Source organism: Thermobia domestica, chromosome 7 (genome assembly GCF_964235325.1).
Source record: "Thermobia domestica chromosome 7, izTheDome1.hap1.1, whole genome shotgun sequence".
Taxonomy (NCBI): domain Eukaryota; kingdom Metazoa; phylum Arthropoda; class Insecta; order Zygentoma; family Lepismatidae; genus Thermobia; species Thermobia domestica.
This window is the reverse complement of record NC_137460.1, coordinates 228,008,876-228,022,725: the sequence shown is the minus strand read 5'-3', so window position 1 is coordinate 228,022,725 and position 13,850 is coordinate 228,008,876. Positions and strand designations below refer to the sequence as shown.

Sequence of the window (13,850 nt, the reverse complement as noted above, 5' to 3'; positions counted from 1 at the left end):
ATGGCTCCCGAAAAAATGCTCAATTTTTGGAAAAATTTACAATCAAAAGCAAAAAGTCTGGGAGTGGACTGAATATATCATGATAGTGTATATCATTCCTCCCTGACTCCTCTTCCCTTATACAGGAGCGGATTCGCCCCTATTCCAAATTCCGAAAATCTTCCCTTATGTTTACAAGCAGGATCTTGTAATGTTTTCGTATACCATTTGAAAGATATTGAATTAAACTACAGAAAGGTCATCTAACTTTTTTTTTTTTTTTTTTGGTTAGACGAACAGTTTAGGAGTTATTGCGACAGCAATTTGAAAGAGAGTGAAAACCAAGACACATACCTTTTGTGATTGTACTTTAATCTCTATAGCTAGAAAGCAAAGTATAACATATGTCAGATTTTATGCATCGTCAAGAATTGTACCTCTCTTTAAATTGCGTGATATTAGGTCTTCTGGCTTCTCCACAGTGACCTCGGTTTGAACTGATCAGAGAGGCTCGTAGTTAACTCCGATTATTTTCCACCCCGTTCAAATATCTACAATACATCCCCATCCACTTGTAGGACAAAGTTGTACAAGGAGTTTCAGACTTTCTGCATTCATTTTACGCCTTTACAGGAGTTGATACAGTATTTAGTTTTGCAAATATTGGTAAAGCTACTTCATGGAAAACAAGGATGGCATTTAGATACGTAGTAAAGCTTTTTCGGGCTATTCCAAAGTTCCCAACATATCTGAAAACGATTAATTATTCTTACTGATTTAGCGCTTCGTCGTTTCAATGTATATATCATTCCTCAAAATCAATGGAAACTGTGAATGACACCAGGCTGGTTCTCGTTACACAGCAGTACAATCAAATTGAAAATATTCCATCGACAAATAATGTTCTGCAGAACCACCTAAAGATAGTTATTCTTCAGTGCTCTTTGAAGACAAATTGTCTACAAAGAAATTTTTAGTCTCTGAATCGGCGTGACTGTAGATGGAAAAACGTCGGAGATGACTACAAGTCCCCTCTGGTCATCTTACGTCAAGATCACTATAGAGAAGTAGAAAATCTATTATCATGCAAATTAGAGAGAGGTGCAATTGTTACCGATACATAAAATGTGATTTGAGTTGACTTTGCTTTGTAGCTGTGAAAGATTAAAACACAACCACAAAATGTCATATGTTTCTTGGTTTTCGCTCCGTTTCAAATTGCTGTCGTAATAACTTCTAAACCGTTCGTCTGTCATTTTTTTAAAACTAGAACTTTTTTACATTTTAATTCAATATCTTCCAAATGGTGTATGAAAACATTACCAGATTATACCTGTAATTTAAGGGAAATTTGGGGGAATTTGGGCTAGGAGCGAATTCAGTCTTCTATAAGGCAAGAGGGGTGAGGGGAGAATGATATACACATTAGTGATATACAGCCCACTCATACAAGAAAGTTATGCCATTATTGCTTTTGATTGTAACTTTTCCACAAATTGAGCCATTTTTAGAAGTCAGCTTCAGTTTCTGAGCTCTTCCGTTTTTCGGAACCAGAATTAAGCCACACTAATAAGATCTTTGTCCCCAAAACATGTGAAACAATGCCTCACACTCTAATGTCCAGTACTTCTATATCTTTGCCGAATTTGGACACCATCGTCACTTTCATGGTGGTTAGAGCCACTTTCAGTCATCAGATTGCAATATAAAGGTCAGAAACCCCCGGAAACTTACGAAATTTTATATTACACGGCAATATTTGTAGTTATTTTCAGAACCAAATTTATGCAGATACTACTTTGAGCGCCATCTTGGATGTCGGCCATAAGGGAGTGAAATTTGACTTGAGAACATTCAGATTCATGTTCAGCAGAGTCTTATTATCTCTAAAAATGAGCGTTGCCCAAACGTCGCAAAAATGAAGTTAAAATGTATATAAGCACTGAGCACGCCAGCTCAACTAAACTGTAAAAAGTTTACTAAAAACTGCACTCACCAGTGCATCTCAAACAAGCAAGAAAGAAAGAAATAAGAGGGAGAGGGATAAATAACTGAACGTGTACTTGGGTATGAGTTTAATACAGTAGAACTTATTTTAATTTTTTACGGGTGGTATGATCTTTTATATTTCAATTTAATACCTCGAAGCTCATATGGGATTGATTCGACCCTTGCTATTATTTAGTTAGCAAGACATTATGTTTTTATTTGTAGAGAATCAGATTTGAACTTTCTACGGAAATCTTTTTTTTTTTTTTTTTCAGTGAATATTAAAATGATGACACAAAGTGGAGCAGCAGCAAATCAATTTGAATTCAATGGATGTAAGGAAGTAAAGTATGTAGAGTCGACCGTCCTTCTTGCCAGTAAGACCTTGGTGTTCTATAATGTGATTCCATTCAGGACCGTATTTAGGGGGAAGGGTGCACCGTAGCACGTGCAACCCCCTCCATTCTGAATATACACTATCTAAAGTGAGAAAATGGCAGTGGAAATAGCAATGCTTTCCTAAAATTTCATGTCATGTTTCCGTTTCGGGCTTAAAAGAAAGCGGTTTTGCTAAACATAATAGTTTAAATCAGTTCCTCATACACATCACAGATGCCTAAAGGCATTTAAAAAAAAATTAAATTTGATTCAAATGTACTGATAGTTATTAGTGCAGCCCCCCTCAGAAAATCCTGGATCCGGTCCTGATTCCATTTTACTACTGACTTCTCATGAGTCTTGCGTGCCGTGAATGCTTACATAGTTCATTAGCTAATAAAGTTAACATGTAGATCGATATTAAATTCAATTGATAATTAAAAGAAAAAGTAAGCACTATTGTTATATGTCAGTTTAAGCACTCGTGACTAACAGTGTTGCTGACATTAGTGAATTAATATATGTAAGACTCAGGATGCAAAATACTAATGTGTCCGTGGAATACAATGTTGAAATGAAACTAAATGAATTTTTACTCGACAAATCTGAAAACATAAATATGTTCGACTTTCAAATTTCTTTATCTTATTCAAGCTTTTGAGTGCGGATTATAGAGTGAGAGGACGTGCAAAAATTCAAACTTTAGTTTTCTCTTTGGATACACTGTGACGCACTTATTTACATAGTAACGAAACCCAAGCGAAAGCTATTTTGCTAAGTTTAAGATCTGATCCTCATGAAACGTTCAACTGAAATATTTTGAGGTTTGGGTATTTGTGTATTTTTTTGTGTGTTTGTGTGATTTTTCGTCTGTTTCTACTACCGTCATTCAACCAAGTATTTCATAATCATTCTCTTATAGATGCCTTGTGAAATTTAGCGTTTTGGGCAGAAATCATGAAGTTAATGGTAAATTTTGATTTTCACATTACCCTGAAGGGGGACAATGTTCCTGATCTATAAAATAAGGGTGAATTCAAAACTGAATACATCCACTATTTAATTAGTTTTTTTTTAAAAAATGTTATTCTATCGTAATTTTATAGATGCAATATTTGGTTGTATTTTAGTAAGACAGATCTCGTAGTTTTACGGTTTTTTTTTTTTAAATTTTGATTACTTGTAGAATATTATATAGGCCTTCGTATGTCTTGAAATTAAATCTTTCAGTTTTACATCCCACGCGTATGCCTTTTAGGCTAAAATGACGATGATTGAGGCAATTGAATGATGATGCAAAAATTGGTGAAATGAGAATGTGGAAGGAAACGGAAGTACCTCGAGGAAATCCACGGACACTATATTATCCACAACAAACTTAATGGCTGGGCATCGAACTAGAGACCCCACGCACTAAAGGTAAGTGCTCTGAGTGCTCTACTACTGAGCCACCATGTCTCTCTACAGATGTATGTGGTAGAACATCAATTGCATACCTAGGTAGTAACACATATAATAATAATAATAATAATAATAATAATAATAATAATAATAATAATAATAATAATAATAATAATAATAAAGTAGTCCACAGTTGGAGAAGACCAATATAATCTACGGATGGTGTGAAGATACTGTATCGCTCCACGCTTTCATTGCCTGAACAGCAGGGTACGGTGCGACATTTGTGAAACGCTCATCTCTGGAGCGAATGTTATTGCTTCTTTTCAGGCTATATGGAACGTCAATCTACAATTTAAAACAGAATCTGAAATCCGTATTGCTCCCTCATGGCTATAGGTTTAGCCTAGGCGGCTTCGACACGCGAGACCCAGGCTCTACGTTCTATTTTCTCCTATCGAAATCTAACCCTAAATCTCATGCACCAAAGGCATACGCGCTAGCGACTAGTGTTTTCCACTGACGAGAAATTTCATGAGAAATCTCTTTCTAAATTCGAGACGAGACAAGTAAGTGTAAGAGTCTTGAGGGCAACACTAGTTCAGCCAAGTTTTTGATCTCAAACAAAATTTTAGTGCTATACGATTTACACTATAAAAACTATAAATTAATAAAGTAATTGTACGCACATAATGAAGATATTTATCAACTTTTAATGATACACAAGTAATTAAGAATACTATATCAACGTTTAACGATACACAAGTAATTAAGAATATATCAACGTTTAACGATACACAAGTAATTAAGATTATACTTCAATGATAAATATGGTTTAATGTTGTTATATCACATCCTTCGTTCTTATATCACTTTCAAGACACAAAAGGATTCCGATAACTTCTAGATGAAATAAATAACATAGGCTATAGTCTATAAAACAAGGCATACATTTTGTACTTAAATTTACAATTTACAAAAGCTGTTTTCGAGAGTCGGGAAAAGACGAGGTTTCTACAAAGTTTACGAGTCAATACGAGAAAGCTTCATATCTCGACCAATCAATTAAACTTTGACCCATGACCCACTGAAACACCACCTACTGGAACCACGAACCACTCTGACCCAACACTCATCAGAACCCCCTTCGTCATCAAATCTGACCAATGATCCACGTTCACCTCTCCATTGACTAAAGAGTAGCAATAAAATAAGGCTTGTAATAAAACAAGGCTTTGAAATTATCACTAATCGGAGTTTGAATTTCTACGGTCAATCGCCAGCACCCCTCTGTTGCCATACCGGCGAATCTGACTTTCACGTATACAGGATGGTCAAGTGTTTTGTCATGGGCTATATTACGACGAATTTCAACTTAATTATCATATATAATTATTTTCTTATTGAATTGCAGATACTTTTAAATGGAAAATAGGATTAAATTTGAAAGTCTCAAATCAAGGTAGGCCAATCAAAGTAGGCCAACGTAAAGAAAAAAAACTGTAAAATTCGACTATGTCTCGAAAGCCAAATAGTAACTCCTATTGCTATTATTCCGATTACAAATATCAATATCCAAAAGTATCTCAAGTTCTTTTTTCACTTTTATATACTCAAGTAAGCAAATAGAAATAAAGGAAAAAGAAAGAAAAATGAAGACCTTGAAAGTAAAAGATAGACAAATTAATTAATGTTCAGAAGATACTGTCTACAATACAGTAAGTAGAGTGGGTCATGGTGGGTCAGTGGGTCCAAGTGTGTCACGTTGGGTGGTGGGTCACGTCCTGTTGACCCATGACCCACTGACATCTGATTTCGGCAACTTTTATGTCGTGCGCAACTCTACTAGCGACTATATTAGCGAGGAGGGATGGTAATAATAATAATACGATAGAAGTTACAGAAAGTGAAAGAGGAAAAGTGAAATAAGGTTGTAATTGGTGGACGCAGGGGCGTCATTTAGGGGGGCAGGAGGGGGCAATTGCCTCCCCACCAAGAATTTGAGGAATACATATACTTTAATCGATTGTCTACTAATATAGTAGCACAAGACGAGAAAATCTTATGTCGGTGGCGCTCTTGCCCCCCTCAAGCAAAGTCTGAAATGACGCCCCTGGGTGGACGATACCATACAAGACAATTATTAGGTTAAAACGATTTGATTGGCGGAGGAACGAAGTGTGCAAAAGAGACTTAGTTTGCAATCATGGCAGAAAACATGGTGCTTGTTGTCTGTTGAAGTTTAGTATCCATCTTGAGACCAAGGCTATACGAGATGTGGACGTGCAACTTAAGGTGGAGTCTGAACCAACGCAACATATTATATTCTAACGCTCTCACATCAGAAACCAAAGCGCGTGTTAGCTTTTTTTTTTTTTTTAAGCAAACTTCATTGAATACGAAATGAAAAACGAGACCTTTGAGTTTAACGTCCCACCATTATGCTCATTAGCCTAAGGGAGGCGATGATTAAGGAAAGTGAATATTGATGGAAGAATTAGTGTAATGCGCAAGTGGGAGGAAACGGCAGTACCCTGAGAAAACCCACGGACACGATGTTGTCCACCATAAACTTACTTGAGCGGGGATCGAACCAGGGACCAAGTGCTCCAGATGTAAGCTCTTTACCACTGACCCACCGTGGCCCCAATACCAAACTTCATAAGACGAGCGGAAAGACGGGAAGATGCTTGTCAATCATATCAGAAAGAGAAACGCGCCCACGGACGGGGTTATCTGGGTCCGGTCCCACAAATTTCATACTTATGTCTCAGCCACGGACAGTCACACCCGGTCCGCAGTTTGTCCACACTTAGAAATTCGACAGACGTTTGTACACTTTTAAAATAAAATTATACTTGTTTTAGTAGATTGAGTTGGGTTGATTTTTGAGTTTAACGTCCCGTTCAGTGGCGACACTATATGAGACGTGGACCTACTGATTAACGTGGAATCCGAACCAAATGAGCTCCCGCCGGGAATCGAACCCGGATCTTGTTTTAGTACAGAAATGAATATTGTAGCCTAAAGTTTGTAGTTGATTAGCTAAATTTGAGCTTAGCGTTTCTTTCAGTAGCCAGGCTAAATGAGACGAGGAACTACAGTTTTAATGTGAAATCCGAACTACATGAGCTCCCACCGGGAATCGAACTCGAGTCTCTTACGCCAAAGGTGCGTACGCTCTCCACATAAAGAAGAGTAAGGTATGTACTCTTTCTTTTCGTATAAAAGCAAAATTAGTTATATTTTTATTGAGAATATAGATAGAAATGCATGAAAATTAATAATCGTTTCTTCGGGAGTAGAATATCACCAATTAAATACTACAAAGACATAGTTTTTCGTAATATTGGATTCCTCCCCGAACCAGTGACGACGCCAAAGGTGACAAAGGGACGAGCGCCCCCGGGGACATTGTACACCTCCCGACTGCCCCTCAAATATGTTGTATTGTAGTATAGGTCAAGTAATATAAAACTACATGCAAAAATGTAGCTGCTCTCCGAAAAATGTCTGCCCATGCCAAACAAAAATCAAAGCTGGAGTCGACATTGCTCCTAAATTTTGGACTTTTTTCGAACAAAAAGTTCTGGGTGTGCACCTGTACAAAATTGTGTGTTGGTGAGTATTAAATATATTGGTCCGGGAATGAACAATACTCGTGCAAAAATTGTATGACGTTATGCCTAGAACAAAATAATGCAAATATAAAGAATATAAAGATGCCTTGAATATAAAGATGAGCGAATGCATTTGACTTACCTTGACCGGAATGCAGATGAGGATCAGCAGAAGGTCAGCAGAAGCAAGACTGGCCAAAAACACATTCGTAGTGCTCTTCATACGACGATACCGTGCAATCGTAAAAATGATCAATGAATTTCCAGCGATGCCTATGATCAGTGTTAAGCCATACACTAACGACGTGGGAATCAGTTCGTCCCAAAAGAAAGTACTTTGAGAGTCCTCAACGTCATAATCATAAATGTATTCATCGTATTCGGATATATTGTCACTGGTGTTATTACCATTCTGCCCGGTCACTTGGTTAACAACAGAGTTTCCAAACGAACTGTCTCCCATTTTTTTTTAAAAGAAACTTGATTAAAAGACTAACACTATACAAAAAACTTTAAAAACTATTTTAAACTTTAGTGATCTGCTTCCTGTTGGCAAAGCAGCGATAAAAGTATTAATTTTGACTCGGCTCCACAAAATTAACTTTACACGTGCGCCCCCTATGACTTTGTGGTAACATTGGCCAAACATTCACCTGGTTTGCTCAAAAAATAGACGTATATATTATTTTTCTTATATTCCTTCTTCTTAAATAACGCAATATATTTTTCGTTCTTGTCCTAACCAAGTTAGATTGTGTTACTAATATAAAATAACATGAAAAGAATGTTTTATATTAAATGTGTTCTACTTACTTTTTTTCAAAGAACAAATTTACGGACGGGACGAGATAAAAGAAAAAAACAATTGAATCTCGAAAATACATTCAAAACTATTTCCTAAACATTTCCCAAAATTTATAAAAACAAAAGATGGTTTCATGTTTATTAGAACAGGATTCCTTCTTTTCTATTTTGTTTACAAGAAGAAACAACGTTTCCTAGAACACACTACAAGATTCAGCGATGTTCTTTTGATGTTCTGCGGGAAGATTTACGAAATCCACTGGAAAACGCGCGTAATATTTATTATTGCATTCAAGCACAACAACATACGAGCAATTCTGGCCACAATCTCCACTCGGAGAATCCCGACTGACGAAAGCTTTCGCTTATTGCTTTCGCGCCTGAGACGCGTGTTTTCTTCCATAGCGCCTGCGTGTGTTCACAATCTCTGTCTCCCATAGTTGCCAACTACTTGCTTCTTCTTCAAATGCAACAAGTCTCACCTACTAGCAGATCGAGTATGTGTTTCATTCATTGGTATTTGTATGACCATGTTCCTTTCATTTTTAATCCTAGGTTGTGCAGAATATTTTGACCAAAAGTAGCGTGAGAATATATACCTATAACTCATATATTATGTCTTGTTGGAGGGTGATCTCTTGCTAATGGTTACTGCAGTTCATCCTCATTAAAGCAACAAGACTACAAGAGCACATGACAACGTGGCATAAACGATAAGCTAGAACTCCTCGCTGATCTTGTGGCTAGCGTGCGAACATTTGGTGCACAGGGTCCCGGGTTCGATTTCTGCTCGAAGATTTTTGAAGAATGTGAACGCATTCTGGTGGATCGGATTTCATCTTAAAATGTGGTCCTGTGTAGCGTAGTCGCTAATGCTCTCGTCTTCGGTACGAGCGGTCATTGGTTTGATTCCCGGTAGGGGCACTTGGTCGAAAACATATAAAAAGATCTTTCAGGCCAGTCATCCTGAATGAGGTTTTTCTGGGTTTTCCTCATTTACAACAGGCAAATGCCGGGGTCGTGCCCAACTTATAGGTCCCAGCCCGCTTCCCTTTCCTCGGATAGTGTGCCCACCGAGGGACGTCATCCCAAATACGTGACGGGCTACATGGCCATAGACGCCGAAAGCCCAAAAATCTAAATCCTAATCCATCTTATAATATAGGTCCACTTTTCATATAGCCTCGATGCTGACAGGTCCAATGAACTGCAATACAACTAATAAACGATAAACTGACCTCCCCAGAGCAGATCATGTTTTATTTAGTTTAGACATGAGTGTCGTTGCAAGAATGAAATGTTATTTATAGGTCGCCGTTTCTTTTATCAATGACGTTTCTGATTCATGCACGGTGGCTCAGTGGTAAGATCGCTTACTTTTGGTGCGTAGGATTGGGTCCCTGGTTCGACTCCCGGCCAAGTAAGTTTATGGTGGACAACATCGTGTCCGTTGGTTTCCTCCTACATTTCATTACACTAATTCTATTATCATCATTTAGTTGCCTTAATCATCGTCTCCTTTAGCCTAAAGGACATAATCGTGGGACGTTAGACTGAAAGATTTCATTTTTTCTGATTCATTTCTTGATATAGAAGTGGTAAATAATAACTTTTCCATTTTGAATGCTTTTTTTTTTAGATCAGTTTGATATAACAGAAAAAGATTTTTGATTTGCTTTGAGTTTAGCGTCCCTTTCACCAGCTAAGCTATATGAGACGTGGACCTACAGCTTAACGTGGGATCTGAACTACATGAGCTCCTGCTAGGAATCGAACCTGGGTCGCCCATGCCAAAGGCGCGTATGTTAACTGCTTAGCCACGAAGGAACTCATAAGAGAAATAGAAATTGACATAGAATTTTTTAGTTTCACGTTCTACGATTATGCCCTTTAGTTAGGCTAGGAGTGAGAATGTGGGAGGAAACAGAAGTATTCCGAGAAAACTCATGGACACGATATTGTCCAACACCAGCTTCTTAAGCGGGGATCGAACCAGGGGCTCCACGCACAAGAAGTAAGCTCTTTACTACTGAGCCACCGTACCCCACAACAGAACAAAGAATAAATAAGTTATTTTACCCATAAAAAGCAGTACAAAAACAATAAGAACCCCGAAAGGGGTATACAACTCTTCAATATTCCACATTTGTTTGTCCAGATCAATGTAAAAGATAACATAATTCATATTAAGGTAAGTACGAATTTTCTCGAAGCATCTCGCAAAAGAGATAGTTCTTTGTGTACGTGATTACGGGTTTAAATTCTACTGATTACTACAACAGCTCTCTGGTGGCGATTCGCCTTTCATACATTTCGTGGCTTTTCCTGTCATGAAGGATGTCATCATAACTTTCCCCTCCCCACCCTCCCACTAAAAGAACTGGTCTGCGCAAAGACAAAATCAATCACGTTGCACATGAAATAGATAGCTTCTAATCTTATCTTAAAAAAAAAAGTTCCGTATACAAATTCATACCGGTGGCTTGGCATACTTCTAGGTAGCGTTACATACAAGACAAGAAATTTCTCGTTGTGAAAACGAGACGAGAGTCCAATCGAAGCGTATATATGTTCAAAATCGGAACGAGACTAGAAATATGGCGATTCTCTCGTCATTTTCGAAACGAAAATCAAACTGAGACGAGAAATTTGAACAGTATTGCGGGCAATACCAATTCACCCAAGTTTCAGATCTCAATCCCCATTTTAGCGTTACATGATTCATAGCAGAAAAACTACAAATAGGTAAGAAGTGATTGTACGAACATAATGTATTTATCAACGTTTAAATATATACAAAAGAAATTTTCAGCTTAACACTCCATGATTATGCCCTTTAGGCTAAGGGAGACGGATGATTACACTGACAAGAATGATAATGGATAAGAATTAGACTGATAAGAATGATAATGGTTAAGAATAAGACTGATAAGAATGATAATGTATAAGAATAAGACTAAGAATGATAATGGATAAAAACTAGACTGATGAGAATGATAATGAATAAGAATAAGACTGATAAGAATGGTAATGGATAAGAATAAAACTGATAAGAATGATAATGGAAAAGAATAAGACTGATAAGAATGATAATGGGTAAGAATAACATTGATAAGAAAGATAATGGATAAGAATAAGACTGATCAGAATGATAATGGATAAGAATAACACTGATAAGAATGATAATGGATAAGAATAAGACTGATAAGAATGATAATGGATAAGAATAAGACTGATAAGAATGATAATGGATAAGAATAAGACTAATAAGAATGATAATGGATAAGAATAAGACTGATAAGAATGATAATGGATAAGAATAAGACTGATAAGAATGATAATGGATAAGAATAAGACTGACAAGAATGATAATGGGCAAGTATAATACTGATAAGAATGATAATGGATAAGAATAAGAATGATAATGGGTAAGCATAAGACTGATAAGAATGATAATGGGTAAGAATAAGACTGATAAGAATGATAATGGGTAAGTATAAGACTGATAAGAATGATAATGGGTAAGTATAAGACTGATAAGAATGAAAATGGATAAGAATAAGACTGATAAGAATGAAAATGGATAAGAATAAGACTAATAAGAATGATAATGGGTAAGAATAACATTGATAAGAATGGTAATGGATAAGAATAAGACTGATAAGAATGATAATGAAGAAGTAGTGGAAATAAGAATGTGGAAGGAAACGGGAGCACAACGACAAAACTCACCGACACGGTGTTGTCCACCACAAATTTATTTGGCGGGGATTTCATCAGGGATCCCACACACCAGAAGTAAGCGCTCTAGCACTGAGCCACCGTACCCCCTTAGACATACACAAGTCATTACGCAATACACTCCAATAATAAATATGGTTTTAATGTTTTTATATCACACTCTTTGTGTACCTCTCGTGACGCAAAACAATTCTGGTAACTTCTAGACGGAATTAGGAAGAAATTTTGTACAGTCAGTCACAAAAGTTATTTCCCTTTGATTAATTTAGTTTCGTAAATAACTTCAAAATGGAAGGATAATTTGAGTACAGTTTTCAGTACATTAAAAAAAAAAAAGATGCAATTTTCTGTACGTTCCAGCCATACCATTGTTATTCCCAAAATAAGTTTTACCAAACAGAAAGAACTTTTGTCAGTGACTGTCCATAAGTGTAGAAATCGAGATTAGCAAAGTTTCGAGATAGACTAGAAAATGTTTTCGTGGATCGAAAGGAGACGAGGAAGAATTATTCAAAAATCGAGATGAAACGTGACTTCTTCAACATTTACAAGAGGAAATGAGATTTCTTCAACCTTTACAAGACGAAACGACACTTCTACAATTACAAGATCAAACGAGGAAATCGTATCGTCTTGTCTCGTTGAGTTGAGTTGATTTTGAATTTAACGTCCCGTTTAGCGAGGTTATATGAGACGTGGACCTACTGATTAACGTGGACTCCGAAGCACCTGAACTCCCGCCGGGAATCGAACCCGGGTCTCCCTCGTCTTGTCTCGTATTCAACACAAGCTACAAACAAAGTAAACTGAAGAAAGCTCTATGCAAGAACTAATGCATTACATGAGCTTTCTTGCCTTAGTTTGTAGCAATAAAATTTATATTTTTATATACGTGACCAATCTCAAGAGACACGGTTAATGCAAACTCGTTGCATAAATCCTCCCTTTCGGATAAAAGCGACTGTTTCTACCCATGAACGACGTTATATTCCTATGTGAAAATTTAATTTAGGGGGAAATAATTATGATGGCTATAAATATAGCGTTTTCCGGACATGTTTCGCGAGATTCTGCGACGGCGATTCGCGAGATCAGTCCACATCGCGACAAAATCCATTTTAGTCCGTGTAGTAGCGATTAACTTTGATTGACATGATGCTAAGAGTGATGAGCCACGGAAAAAAGAGTAAAGTTTGTGATCAAACGGTGAATGGTACTTTGAACGATTCATCTGGACAGAATAGATCAGTGAACCAAATTTCTTTATACTATGAACACTTCTAACTAATGTAATAAAAGCTGGATGAAATTGCTTCTTAATATGGTGTAGTTGATAATTACTAAAATAATAATTAATATACTAATACAGTTAGCCGTCAACTTAAAACCAATCGCATTTAACAGCTGGTAGGAAGGGCTAGGTTAGCTGGTTATGCGCATTCTACGTATAATAATAATAATTTTGAATTTGAATTTGAATTTATTCATAGCAGTGACCACAGCCTAAGTCATAAATGGTCACAAATATACAAATAATATACAGGGTGTTTTTCAAAACAACATCGAGAACGTTTGGAAGGTGATTCCTGACACCAAGATAAGACAAAAAGTATAGACCAACCTCGGTGCACAAATGCTTCCTTTCGGAGTTATAGGCTGTCGAAAACATGAAAAATGAACTTTAAATGTCCATAGCTCCAAAACTATGGGAAATACCGTAGGCGGGTCAAGACTTCACTTAGGAACTAATACGTACACTCTCCGAAAATACATGTTTCAGAATCCTAAGGTACTGACGCAACAATTTTTATAGAATGAGTTTGGCTACGGGGATATAATTTGAAGTTCTCTACAACAACCTCTACAAAAATTGTTGCGGAAGTACCACAGCATTCTGGAACTCAGATATTTGGGTAGGACACATGCTAATTTCTAAAT

General features: G+C 36.9%; 1 protein-coding gene across 1 annotated transcript in view; it reads right to left on the bottom strand.

Moving 5' to 3' along the window:
- LOC145689012 (G-protein coupled receptor 54-like) overlaps window positions 1-8,547 on the bottom strand; it is a 386,032-nt gene extending 377,485 nt beyond the window's left edge. The window contains exon 1 of the mRNA XM_081763151.1: window positions 7,510-8,547. Within this exon, the coding sequence (XP_081619277.1) occupies window positions 7,510-7,830 (321 nt within the window). The 5' untranslated portion in view covers window positions 7,831-8,547. The remainder of the gene's footprint in view (window positions 1-7,509) is intronic.
- Between the last annotated feature and the right edge of the window lie 5,303 nt (window positions 8,548-13,850).